The sequence below is a fragment of the Lygodium microphyllum genome, chromosome 6, assembly GCF_053477565.2.
Source record: "Lygodium microphyllum isolate KBCC chromosome 6, Lygodium_microphyllum_v1.1.10, whole genome shotgun sequence".
Classification (NCBI taxonomy): Eukaryota; Viridiplantae; Streptophyta; class Polypodiopsida; order Schizaeales; family Lygodiaceae; genus Lygodium; species Lygodium microphyllum.
In genome coordinates, this window is record NC_141140.1 from 131190984 (window position 1) to 131205484 (window position 14501).

The 14501-nt window shown below is 46.8% G+C and overlaps 1 protein-coding gene across 1 annotated transcript in view; it reads right to left on the reverse strand.

Moving 5' to 3' along the window:
* The window catches only part of LOC148035138 (uncharacterized), a 48813-nt gene extending 34622 nt beyond the window's left edge, over positions 1-14191 (reverse strand). Inside the window, exon 1 of the mRNA XM_087680109.1 lies at positions 13138-14191. Coding sequence (XP_087536235.1) covers positions 13138-13602 — 465 coding nt within the window. The 5' untranslated portion in view covers positions 13603-14191. The remainder of the gene's footprint in view (positions 1-13137) is intronic.
* Between the last annotated feature and the right edge of the window lie 310 nt (positions 14192-14501).

Sequence of the window (14501 nt, forward strand, 5' to 3'; positions counted from 1 at the left end):
CAAACAATAATTGGAGCACACAAGCTCCGAAGAATGCACCTGGTGCCTCCGTGACCGCCGCGGACCATCCTGCGGTCCCCACTCCTCAGGAACCCCCTCGATCCCTGAATCACGGAGTGTGTCACGGGCCCAGCGAGGAGGAGGCCGAACCTCCCCTCGTCGTTCTCCATCAGTAGAAGACTCTGGAATGTCCACCGGTGGTAACTCCTCAGAAGGATCCGGTGGAACAGTAGACTCTGTGTCAGAAACAGAATCATAATCAAACGGCACAGGCTCCAGTGGAACTGTAGAAGGAGCCAAACTCTCCCCTGGATCTCCAAGAACGGGATGCTCCTCACCCGTTGAAGAAGCCGGAACCTCCACAAACCGCACATCACGGCTAGTATATACATCCCGCTTGACGGGATCATAGAGTCGGTAGCCTTGGGACTGGGAGCTGTAGCCAACAAATACCTGTTTGCGGGAAGCCGCTTCGAATTTGTCACGGTGAGCTTTGGGAATGTGAACATAGGCATCACACCCAAAGACCCGAAAGTAAGAAACATCTGGCTTCGACCCAAAATACGCCTCAAATGGAGTCATCCCTTCCACGGCCGAAGTAGGAGATCGATTAAGAATGTGGACTGCAGTAGCCACAGCCTCGGCCCACAGAACCTGGGGGGTCTGTCGGTGCTCCATCATGGTGCGCGCCATCTCGATCACACTGCGGTTCTTCCGTTCGAGAATACCATTTTCTTGTGGAGTATTCGTATTGGCAAACTCCTGGTGAATTCCTCTATCTGCACAAAACTGAGCAAATTCATTAGAGACAAATTCACCTCCCTTGTCGGATCGCAAGGTCTTCAACTTCCGGCCTGATCGGTTCTCCTCAAAGAGAAGCCAATCCTTGAAGTGCGAGAAAGCTTCTGATTTTAGTGCCAAAAAGTAGGCCCATGTCATCCTGCTATAGTCATCCACGATCAGCATGAAGTACGAGCTCCCACGCAGGGACTCATTCCTCATAGGGCCACATAGATCCGTAGATACTAACTCCATCGGTGAAGTAGACCGCCGCGAAGCGGTGTGGGGAATGGCATCCCTATGCTGCTTCCCCCTTATGCAGGAGACACATGGCTGCTGGCTCACCACTATATCCGGCAACCCTCGAACAAGCTGTCCCCGTGACGCCTTCCGAAGATAGTCATAGTTCAGGTGACCAAACCTAGCATGCCATAATTCAGACTGTGACTGTGAGGTAAGAAGAAGAGTAGAGAGGGCAGTGGAAGACTTCAGTTTGTAAATGCCGTTCTCCTCATATCCAGATGATAGAACCTTCCTCGATTCACGATCAAGGACTCGCACTGTAGAACTGTCAAACTCCACCAGAAGACCAAGAGAGCAAATCTTATGGACTGAAAGGAGATGGTACCCCAATCCTGGTACATGCAAAACCTCTGAAGTATGGGTGCCACCTCGTCCATCCGGAATAAGCTGCATCTTACCCCGACCTGCAATAGAAACTGAAGAGCTGTCTCCAATGAGAACCTGCCCACGCGAAGGTCGCAGCTGGGCAACACCATCTGATGAAGGAGTCATGTGCCGTGAGGCACCACTATCAATAATCCACTCTCGAGATTGGGAAGCCGCCATCGCAGCATCAGAAGCATTCGGTGAAGCGTCCTCAATGACAACTAGATGTAGAAATGCAGCTGATGAGGGTGCAGCCACTGCTCCAGAATCCTTGGTTTCCTTCTTCTTGGTGTCCTTCGAGTCTTTGTCAGGGCAATCCTTCTTCCAATGGCCAGTCTTTCCACAAATATGGCATGTGGAGTCTTTGTCCTTGTCCTTCTCCTTGTCCTTCTTGGACTTGTTATCCCCCTTCTTCTTCTTTTGGTCCTTCCCCTTCTTCTGAGAGGCTTGACCTGTCAACGCCTCCGTCTTGGAAGCATTCTGTCCCTTTAACTGTTCCTCTTGGTCCAAGACCATAGGAACCAACTCCTCCCACCGAAGAGTAGACTCTCGCCCCGAAGCAATAAGGGCAGAGTAAAATGTACCGAATCGTGGCGGCAACTGGGACAAGAGTGTAATCGCCATGTCTTCGGAGGAGATCGGCTTCCCCGCATTCTGAACCTGCATCTGTAGCTGCCTTAGCTTGTTAATGTGTTCCCTTAGCGAAGAAGACTTATTGACGGACAAGGTCCGCATCTGTACCTCCAAAGAAACACTCTTCATCAGGGTCATCCGATTGTACATTTGATCAAGCTCCAGCCATATCTCACGAGCCACCGTCAAGTGCTCGATGTGAGCGATCACGGCTGTAGTGCATGATAGAAAGAGAAAGGATCGAATCCTGGCATTCAGTTTGTCCCAATGAGACTGGGCCTTGGCCAACTCCGCACGAGCATCGGAAGAGAGTTTGGACTCATCTCTTACCGAAGGCCGGTCAATATCTTCCTGTACCAACTCCGCCAAATCATAGGACTCCAGAATGGCCAACATCATAACGCGCCAAATGCGGTAGTTGTCGCCGTCGAGCTTCTGATCTGTAGGAAGAGCCGGTAGGACAGGCACCTTCCGGTCCATAATCGCCTGGAACTCCAAGTCCATCTCTGTAGACATCTTCACCTGCAATGCCTTCTCAAACGCAAAAGCAGCCCCCTCTGACTGGGTAAACTCAACCTGCTAAGGCTCTTCTGCGTCCCGAAGCTTCTTCACCCGCCGGAGGCGATGAAAAAGCAAAACCTGCACTTTTAGGTTGAAAACTCAAACTTTCTCCGCGTCAAACAGCAGTAAACAGCAGCAAATCCACCACCTGTACTCCTTTCCTGTGCGCCCACACTCGTTTCAGCCTTGTTCCAAGGCGCAGCCCTCCTGTCTGCCCTTAAACGCAAAAAAACGCAAATTTGTGTCGCGATGGAAACTCCTCTTCAGGTTGATTCTGCGCTCAGTCAGCCCTCAAACACTGCTCTGATACCATGTCAGAGTGCAGCGGTGCGGAAGCGTAGGACTGAGAGAGAGAGAACGCAGAGAGAGAAGGGAGAGAAAGAGACAGTGTACACTGAAGATCTGCTGTATAAAGAATGCTGAATACAAAGATATACACGGGCGCAGTGCGTTGGACTGCGTGTCTCCACCTCGACGATGCGACCTGCTGTCCACCTCGAAGTCTGCTGCAGTCTGCACTGTCTGCTGTCTGAAATCTGCGAACAGAGACAGAGATCTGCACGGCACCGGTCTGTAATCTGCGACAGAGAATGATCGGGAGACTGCTGAAAAACGTCAGCAATAAATAGGCGAAAAACTGCCTGGAATGGGGCTCAAAACTGGGGCGCAGCCTGGTAAAAGTGGCTGCAGGCAGTCGGACTGCCACGTGGCAGTCCGACTGCACAGTCCGACTGTGCAGCAGTGCTGCTGGTCCGACTGCTGCAGCTGGACAGGCTATGATCTCTGACAGGCTGCACCCTCATCAGCTGCATTTCTACATTTAGTTGTCATTGAGGACGCTTCACCGAATGCTTCTGATGCTGCGATGGCGGCTCCCCAATCTCGAGAGTGGATTATTGATAGTGGTGCCTCACGGCACATGACTCCTTCATCAGATGGTGTTGCCCAGCTGCGACCTTCGCGTGGGCAGGTTCTCATTGGAGACAGCTCTTCAGTTTCTATTGCAGGTCGGGGTAAGATGCAGCTTATTCCGGATGGACGAGGTGGCACCCATACCTCAGAGGTTTTGCATGTACCAGGATTAGGGTACCATCTCCTTTCAGTTCATAAGATTTGCTCCCTTGGTCTTTTGGTGGAATTTGACAGTTCTACTGTGCGAGTCCTTGATCGTGAATCGAGGAAGGTTCTATCATCTGGATATGAGGAGAACGGCATTTACAAACTGAAGTCTTCCACTGCCCTCTCTTCTCTTCTTCTTACCTCACAGTCACAGTCTGAGTTATGGCATGCTCGGTTTGGTCACCTGAACTATGACTATCTTTGGAAGGCGTCACGTGGACAGCTTGTTCGAGGGTTGCCGGATATAGTGGTGAGCCAGCAGCCATGTGTCTCCTGCATACGGGGGAAGCAGCATCGGGATGCCATTCCCCACACAGCTTCGCGGCGGTCTACTTCACCGATGGAGCTAGTATCTACGGATCTATGTGGCCCTATGAGGAATGAGTCCCTGCGTGGGAGCTCGTACTTCATGCTGATCGTGGATGACTACAGCAGGATGACATGGGCCTACTTTTTGGCACTAAAGTCAGAAGCTTTCTCGCACTTCAAGGATTGGCTTCTCTTTGAGGAGAACCGATCAGGCCGGAAGTTGAAGACCTTGCGATCCGACAAGGGAGGTGAATTTGTGTCTAATGAATTTGCTCGGTTTTGTGCAGATAGAGGAATTCACCAGGAGTTTGCCAATACCAATACTCCTCAAGAAAATGGTATTCTAGAACGGAAGAACCACAGTGTGATCGAGATGGCGCGCACCATGATGGAGCACCGACAGACCCCTCAGGTTCTGTGGGCCGAGGCTGTGGCTACTGCAGTCCACATCCTTAATCGATCCCCTACTTCGGCCGTGGAAGGGATGACTCCATTTGAGGCTTATTTTGGGACGAAGCCAGATGTTTCTTACTTTCGGGTCTTTGGGTGTGATGCCTATGTTCACATTCCCAAGGCTCACCGTGACAAATTCGAAGCGGCTTCCCGCAAACAGGTATTTGTTGGCTACAGCTCCCAGTCCCAAGGCTACCGACTGTATGATCCCGTCAAGCGGGATGTATATACTAGCCGTGATGTGCAGTTTGTGGAGGTTCCGGCTTCTTCAACGGGTGAGGAGCACCCCCTTCTTGGAGATCCAGGGGAGAGTTTGGCTCCTTCTACAGTTCCACTGGAGCCTGTGCCGTTTGATTATGATTCTGTTTCTGACACAGAGTCTACTGTTCCACCGGATCCTTCTGAGGAGTTACCACCGGTGGACATTCCAGAGTCTTCTACTGATGGAGAACGACGAGGGGAGGTTCGGCCTCCTCCTCGCTGGGCCCGTGACACACTCCGTGATTCAGGGATCGAGGGGGTTCCTGAGGAGTGGGGACCGCAGGATAGTCCGCGGCGGTCACGGAGGCACCAGGCGCATTCTTCGGAGCTTGTTTGCTCCAATTATTGTTTGATGTCCCGAGTTATGCAGGATCGAGAGCCCACCTCCGTGAAGGAGGCTTTACAGTCCGCCCCATGGAAGCTGAGTTGGAGGCTATTGAGAGGAATGGCACTTGGTCACTTGTGCCACGCCCCCCGAAGAAGAAGGTGATTGGAGTCAAGTGGGTCTTCAAGACCAAATATCTCAGTGATGGTACTTTGGATAAGCACAAGGCTCGCCTTGTTGCTAAGGGTTTTGCCCAGCGCCCAGGGATTGACTGTCATGACACCTTTGCCCCTACAGCTCGTATGGCAACCATTAGAGCTGTTCTTGCTTTGGCTGGCCATAGGAGATGGCCTGTTTATCAGCTGGATGTGAAGTCGGCCTTCCTGAATGGTGATTTGAAGGAGGAGATCTATGTTGAGCAGCCTCCTAGCTTTGGTTCTTCAGATGGGAAAGTCTACAGGTTGAAGAAGGCCCTGTATGGTCTCAAGCAGGCCCCGCGAGCTTGGAACGAGAAGATTGATTCGTTCCTCCAGACTCAGTTGGGATATCGGCGGTCCAAGGCCGATCCGCAGCTGTATGTTCACACTTCCGAGGATGGTTGTGTGCTGTTTGTATTATATGTTGATGATTTGATTGTCACAGGTGATGATGCACAGCAGGTCCAGGAGACAAAGTCAGCTTTACATCGGACGTTCGAGATGACGGATTTGGGGCTACTCCATTTCTTTTTAGGACATGAGATTTATCAGTCTCAGAGGGGGATCTTTCTCTCCCAACAGAGATATGTACAGGAGCTCTTGGTGACTTTTGAGATGGAAGATTGTCGGGCCCTCTCTACTCCTATGGATCTGAACTGGAAGGCCACTTCCCACTCAGCTTCTCCTTTGGCGGATGCTTCCCGCTATCGACAGTTGATAGGGTCCTTGATTTGGCTTCTCAACACGAGGGTTGATCTATGTTTTGCTGTTGGGCTCTTGGCAGGGTTCATGAGTGAACCTAAGACGGTGCATTGGCAGGCTGCTCAGAGGATACTTCGGTATCTGAGGGGGACGTCTGATTTGGGGATTCATTACCCCGCAGGGACAGATGGGTCAGATCTTGTACTTGCAGGTTGGAGCGACTCGGATTGGGCCGGTGACGTGGACCACAGGCGGTCTACAACAGGTTACTGCTTTACTTTGGGTGCAGGTGTTATTTCATGGAGTAGCAAGAAGCAGCCCACGGTAGCCCTTTCGTCTACTGAGGCGGAGTATCGGGCCGCATCTTCCACCACATGCGAGGTTGTGTGGCTTCGGAGATTGTTGGAAGAGCTTGGGTGCCCCCAGACTCGTCCTACATTGCTGCGATGTGACAATGAGAGTTGCATTGCCTTGGCAAGAAATCCTGTTTTTCATGCCCGGACGAAGCACATTGAGATCCAGTACCACTTCATCTGAGAAAAGCTTCTGGATCAGACCATCACTGTGGAGTATTGCAAGACGGAGGACAATCTTGCGGATTTGTTTACGAAGGCGCTTCCTCGGGCTCTACTTCGGCAACATTCCAGATCCCTCAGGCTTCTGCCCTGCCCAGGCTCTGAGAGGGGGTGTTAGAGAGATCACAGCCAGGCAGGTTTCAGCCTGGTGCAGTCCAATCGGACTGCTGCAGTCGGACCAGCAGCAGTCGGACTGCCACGTGACAGTCCGACTGCCTGCAGCGGATTTATTCCAGGCTGCGCCCTATTTTGGCGCCCCGTTCTAGGTGGTTTTTCGCCTATTTATTGCCGACATCCAGCAGTCTACACACTCTTCTCTGTCGCAGATTACAGACCGGTGCCGTGCAGATTTCTGTCTCTGTTCACAAATTTCAGACAGCAGACAGTGCAGACTGCAGCAGACTTCGAGGTGGACAGCAGGTCGCATCGTCGAGGTGGAGACACGCAGTCCAGCGCACTGCGCCCGTGTATATCTTTGTATTCAGCATTCTTTATACAGCAGATCTTCATTGTACACTGTCTCTTTCTCTCCCTTTTCTCTCTGCGTTCTCTCTCTCTCAGTCCTACGCTTCCGCACCGCTGCACTCTGACATCTCCACCATGTGAAGATATGCTAGGGTTTGTGAAACCAACCTTCCTCCTCGGATAGGGTGATAAATCCCTGATTACAACTTAATTACAGCAACAAACAATAAATACAAATTTACCTACTGATCTTGGACAATGCACACCCGATTGGCCCCAAAATTGGCGCCCCTTTCGGTATTTCTTTAGCTTTATTGAAGAAAAAGTTGACTTACAATGGGATTCTCCCAATCGCTTTCGGTATTTCAACTCCCCTTACTTTCCAAAGTGACTAGCAAGTCCTCAATCTATTTTGCCCCTTGATTTGGGCACTCAATTGGCCTTCACCCACTTCATAGACGATGGAAATGCCCCAAATTCAATGGCTGGCTAGTCCTCCATCTGAATTCAGCTAAAATTTACCTTCAACCTTGTTGAATCCAAGTCTTGCAGCTTCCAATTTCTGGCACACTTCCCAATACTGCTGCTAGACCCTAATTTTTGCTATAAATTAGGGTTTACAATAGAGAAATTGCAATTTCTCTGCCTCCAAGGATCCAAATGCTAAGATCTTCGGAGCAAGGCTGAGAAATGACTGGGAGATGAGAGGGAAAGCTGTAGAGAGAGAAAATTCAAAGTTTTGTCGCAAAGAATCATCTGTCAAGTACAACTGCTGCCCTGCCTCAACAGCCTGTAGATGTTGTCTCCTACTGTTGATTGGTCTTCTTTTGCCCCTAGTTGCCTTAGAAGGTCCTCCAATGACTGCAAATCAGACCAGCAGCCTCCCCTCCCTCTCTCTTGCAGGCTGAATTTATAAAAATGCCTCTAGCCTCTAAAGATGTTTTTCAGTCTTGCATGGGCATTTTTCACAAGTGGCAACCTTCCCAAATGGTTTTTCCAACATTTTCCATGATTAAATATTAATTTTTAGTCTTAAAATACTGAAAATTAATCTAATAATTATTTCAGTGCCCTAAAAAATAATATGACTGGTCAATAATTAAATTGGCTAGGCAACTTCCATTCCCGAGTATCTCTACACCATCTTTGACCATGAGATTGGTGTTAGATACCATTAAACGCCACTTCTCTAGTGTCACCAACTGACACTCATGGCCAAATGGATGACCTAGGCCAACAACTAGCACTAAATACCACCAAGTACCTGTGCGGTACAACTTATAGCAACTTTTGCCTTTGACATCCCGTGATTTCTTTGGGTCCCAAGCTCGTAAATTTACTTTAACCCCAGTTGCACCTCACATGTGCATCATTTACTAAATCATGTGATTAAAAATTAATCCACATGTTAAGTGAGGTTTCAAAAATACATGGCCTTATGACAGTTTGCACTAAGGAAACACAGCATGTACAACCAAGATTGAAACACAAAGACTAAGACAGAGACAAGCAAAACTCAAGCCCTAAACACAAAACGCAAAACACAAAAACTCAAAACTCAAACTCAAAGACAAACACAAAGAGAAGAAACTCTGAAGTAAATGAATGCTATAAATAAATGTAAGAGTATACAGAATGCCAAGGGCAAAGTAATGCAATAAAAACGCAGGTATAAAAACGCAGGTACTACAGCAATCCCTTGGTAGAAGAGATGATAGCAGCCTATCACCTGGCACCAAATGCTGAAAAAGCAGGCTGACCCTTCAAAGGTGTCATAGGATAGATGCATTGCCTCTTGTGGACTCTAGAGATTCCAACTTTAGCATACTTGTTATGGGCATATGAGCTTTGGGAGTTTGATGACCCTTCAAAGGTATCATAGGATAGATGCATTGCCTCTTGTGGACTTTGGAGACTCCATCTCCTCATGCATACTCGGGATGTATTTTAAGCAAGATGCATAGATTTGCCTTAAAAAAGGATGGTGCAGTACGTGTTGTTAAAAAAATACAGCTTATTTACTTTGATGTTTGTGGTCCTATGAGGACACCTGCACTTGGAGGTCATCTTTACTTTGTTACATTTATCGATGACTACTCATAGTATACATGGGTGTATGGGTTGAAGACCAAATTTGATGTATTCATGCATTTTAAACATCTTGTGGCCAAACTTCAACATAAAACGTTTTGGAGACTAAAGTGGTGTGGAAGTGTTCTAAGTTATCTTCCCTCTGATAGTTCCTATATTTGATGATGAGCTTTCCAATCAATGACCTAGGTTTCTTTAGAGAGTACCTAGCTCTGATACCATGTCAAGAAATACTTGTCTATAGATTTAAAAAACACAATCGTACAACAAAGCATGGATTGATAAAATAACTCAATAGGGTTAGTGTAACTCAAAGACAATGAACAATGGATATGAATGAAGAATAATGAATAAATACAATGCTCATGCTGTAAACACTCTACGTAGGGTGAATATAAAACCTCAAACTCCCATGTCTCTAGGACCAAGGCAAAGAATGTGAGCTAGAGAATATGTCGTCCTCTATCTGGATCCCAAAAACACAGTTGACAGCCTCTATGAGTGATCAACAGCAGCAAATACAGATCAAGGTGATGTACCTACCCAAATCAGGCCAATCAATGGCAGCAGCTATATAATGGCCGAAGCAGAGTGAAGTCGGGCAAAGTGACAGCCTAAAATGCAAGTCTGGATGAAATGCATATCAGCCTGCACTGACGATTGATCCAAAGGAGAGAGAATATGCTGGTCAGTAATAGACTGCTGCAAACGCAGCCAAAAAGGCTGTGAAATTGGTGGTTCGCAAAAGAATCCTCCAAGCTGATCAAGGCAGCAGTATGCAGCAATAAACACAGATCTGAAACAGCTCCTAGTGTAATCGGAGTGAGGTGACAGCTGGGGACACCTCAAGCTAGGAAAGAACTTGCAACAACACAAACTGAGGTAACCGCCAAGGAGGGGTGTAGATAACAATGTAGATTGGGCGCTAGTTGATTATGAATCTACAATGACAAGATAGGGCTGAGTGGTGGGCAGCCTATCTATTTATAGATGATTGGATTCTCCCAAATCAGGATTTGGCTTATGGGACACAAACACTCTTTAGGAACGCATTTCTTTTGAACGAAAGTTTGGTAATATATGAGTTTTGGGGTTGTAATAAAGAACTAATCAATTTATAATGCATTTTTTAGCTCAACAATTATACTCAAGTGACCAATGAGGGAATACTACCAACTAGCTTCTTTTGTTATCAACATTTAGGTTTAGATTTGTTTTATTGTATTGTTTGTCTCCAAATTTTGGCCTATTGCAGATATTAATAAATCATTTTATTTCATTTTCATTCATATATATATAAAAGAAGAAGAAGGTTGAATTAATTGATTGAAATATTTACAAAGGGCCTTCTGGCCAACCAAGCAGGCTCAAAGATAGGTAGAAAATGACAAATGGAGCCTAAAGGCTATAAAACACAAGGCTACAAGAATGGAAAGGGATCATGAAGTGGGCACAATCGCGGCAGTGCAGATGATATCCATCAATGGAGTAGCACACTCTCTCTCTCTCTCTCTCTCTCTCTCTCTCTCTCATGATAAGGTTCCATGCAATGCCCCGTACAGGTAGGCCAGCCTCAAGCTACCACTAGGGCTTGAACTCAAGACCTCATGAAACTCATAGTACATACCCTTGTTACCAATAGGTCTACAAGCTACTGGCTCTCTCTCTCTCTCTCTCTCTCTCTCTCTCTCTCAATTACTCCATTCCTAGGCCAACAATCCCAACTACATCATCTTGCATCTCTCTCTCATTATCACATTTCCATTGCCATCCATCAGCCTCATCACCACCCTTGCTGCTGCCACAGCTCTCATTAGCACCTTGCTGCCTCTGCCTCAAACACAAGTGTCTGCTGCTACCGTCCATCCTTGCCGCTGCCACAACTCTCGTCAGCACCTTGCTGCCTCTGCCTCAAACACAAGTGTCTGCTGCTACTGTCCATCCTTGCTACTGTCCATCTACTCTTTAACAACTTCCAACTGCTGCTCCAACCAGCCATGCTGCTGTTCTCACATCAAATGCAGCTCCTGCAACATGCCACTTTTCAATTGCTGCTCCTGAACATACCTTGCCCCTTAAGGCAAATGTCCAATATCAAAATGTGGCATTTGTTGCTCATAATTGCTATCAAAGAGGTGGAAACTACTAATTCTAAAACCAGCCTTCCTTCTCGGAGAGGGTGGTAATAACTTGGTTAACCAACAATTACATATAATTACATAAAACCGAAATGCACAATTTACCACTTAATCTTGGAAAATTGACCGCCAATTGGCCCCAAAATTAGCACCCCTTGCGGTATTCCTTTAACTTGTATTGCAATCTGAATGGAATACACTAAGATTCTTTAATGTCCTCTCTCCAATTGTCTCTTGTTATCAAGAATGACAAGCAAGCCTTCTAACCAATTTGCCCCTTACTTTGCTTGGGGATTGGCCTTCAATCTACTCCTTGGAAGAAAATGTATGCCCCAAACTTAATATTGCCTAGCTAGCCTCTTGAAATTCTTTGAAATCCCCAAATTTCAGTTGTCGAATTTCAAGTACATACCCCAATTTTTTAGTACTCTTCCCATAGTGGTTGTTAGACCCTAATTTCTGCTATGAATTAGAGTTTAGCAATAGATATTCTTCAATTGCACCCTCTTGGGATTGAATTTGGTTGAGATCTCTTGAAGAAAGCTGTGCTCAGATTTGCACATTTGATTAACACAATCAAATGCTAGGCAAAGCATCAAAATTTCACATCCTCATCATAAATTCTACTTCAAAACTTTCATCAAGTGTTGGTTTTTCTCTCTGGGATCCACTTGAGTATGACATGCACATCTTGCTCATTCACGATGTCATTCACTCCTTCAGCACTCCACAGCCCACACCTCAAAGGCTTGTGTGTGCCATCTAATACCTCTGCAAAGTAGTAAGCCTTCGCTTTTGCTCCAAAAACATTGCAGTTGGCTTCCTTTGCTCCTTGAGCTCCATTCATTTGTACCTCACTTGTTTATTTATTTCATTGTCCTTTCAATTCACCTACACATACATTTGTTACTATGTTGTTTACAAACTCCATGCACACTATTAGCCCTTATGTTCTCACTTGCAATGTCCGATCATGGATCCACACAATAGGGTGGCCCAAAAAATAGGCAATGCCAAGGTTGCCACCTAAGTAAAGAAAGCTACTACTCTTTCTCAAAAGCTTAGTGCATGGCTCACAAAGAGAAGATGACCAAACCGCCAAACCAAAACAGCTCTTTTGAGGACACATGAGCTATTCTAGGGAAAATAGCAGTTCTTTCAGGTAAAAGCAAGTTGCCTTGAAGCCTTTGGGATGGCAATTCAGTTGTTTCAGCGAGACCAAAATCATTTTGGAAATTTTGAGATTTCCTTTCAATGAACTAGGGAAAAACTCACAAGATCTGGCAATGAAACTTTACTCTAAGACTACTTGCATTGTCAGTTAAGTCATAACTATTAATGATAGAGAGCAGCACACCCCTTGGTCAAGAAAAACTTTCTCTTTCTTCCACTCATACCCCTGCCTCAATGAAGAATTCCGAGGTAGTGAAAAGGGTGAGAGGCATGCCAACACCATTCTCCATATTCTAATCCAAAACGTGCAAAGAAGCCTACAATCAAGAACTTCCAAGTGCCAAGGGCTCTCACAGAGCACTAAGAAATGGCAAAAAGCACTGAACTTGAGCTATGATAGATAAATAATCTACTGTCGCATGGGCTGGAATCTGGCTTAAGCAACCGCCCAGATTTTCTCACCAATATGATTGCCCCCAAGTGCTTGTTGGCCAATTTGAACTGTCTGATTTTGAAATGCAGCCAGATGAATAGAAGCACATTCACATGGATGGAATAATGAATTCCAGGTGCTTGTTGGCCAATTAAAAACCAAATATGTGATCTTCAAAATGAGCTACCTGGATGGAAGCACAGCAATGCGGAATCCAACAAAGAGCCATTGAACAAGTCAACAGGCTTCTTACCTTCTCTGGAAAGACTCTGATTCTCTCCACAACCTCCTCAGAATCTGGAGATGGATGAATGTCCAGCAAATAGAAGCGAGCTGCGAAGCCTTTCCTTCCCATGAGAGTCCAGTACTTCCAAACTTCTTGCCTCTGCAATGAGATGCGCTGGTTCGAGGATTTCCCTGTCTTAATGTTGTGATCTGTTATCAAGCCGGGGACCATGCCAGCCTTCCTCAAGGCTGTAGTTATCCCCGGGCCTTGCTCTCTGTAGCATGCCCACAGGCAGATATCTTCTTCCTTCTGAGATGCTGCAGAATCAGTTTGCCTCTCTGTGCACAAGCTTCTACACCATATGCGGACATCTTCTTCCTTCTGAGAGGCTGTAGGTCCACTTTGGTTGTGTGTGCTCAAGCGTCCATACCATAGCCGCCAGCGTATGAGATCAACAGCACTTGGATTGTTCCTACACAAGCTCCTCAGCATTACTCCCAGGCAAACTGCACCTGAAGCTATCTATGCTTGCATGTTGACACGTGTGGAAACGTACTGATTGTATGGATGATGACATGTGTCAACATCAGCCTGATCTGTGTTTGCACCTATAGGTGCATGTATCCAAGACACAGTACATATAGGAGTACATAACCAGCACAACCCCACCAACTGTCTCTTCGTCCGTTTACATAAATTTTGCCATCATTAATCCTTTTTTGCCCTTGATCCTTTGCACGCTGGTGGTTACTATAGGCCGGCTCTGCGGCTGGAAGCCTGCTTCTGGAGCACAGCAGGTCGGTTTGCAACAGTTGTACCGGAACGAATCAGTTCCACCTACAAAGTGTTTATGTCGCTTGTCTCCCTGCGCATTCCTTATGAGGATCATCATCAAGGGCATTGGAAGCTGCATTAGAGATGGCGATGCAGTTGCGCCATGGCGCAAGGTTGGACGAATGAGACGCTTGAGATGCTGCTAAGCGAGCTCATGCAGCCACTTCTGTAGAAACTTTGGTCGCTTATAGATATGCCGCGCGGGAAGGTTCAAGGGGGGCATATTTTCTAAGTCACGCACCCGTGTCACTCAAACCACTACGCCACAACCCCATTGGCACTTCCATAGGTGACTTTACTCTCATGTGTTTGTGCTTTGTGCACTTCCATAGGTACTTTGCTCTCATGTGTTTGTGCTTCGTGTTTTGCTCGTGGTTTTACATGCTCAAAGGTCACCATTTTGGTTACATGTGCTTTCTAGAGGTAGCCTACTTGTTACAAGTTACAACGCACATGCCACAGCCATCAATATGGTTCCTTGGTTCCCTTTTGTATCTACTTGTTAGGTGCTACTTGGAACATCTTAGTTATCCGAGTGTTTTCCTCAAATGAGACAA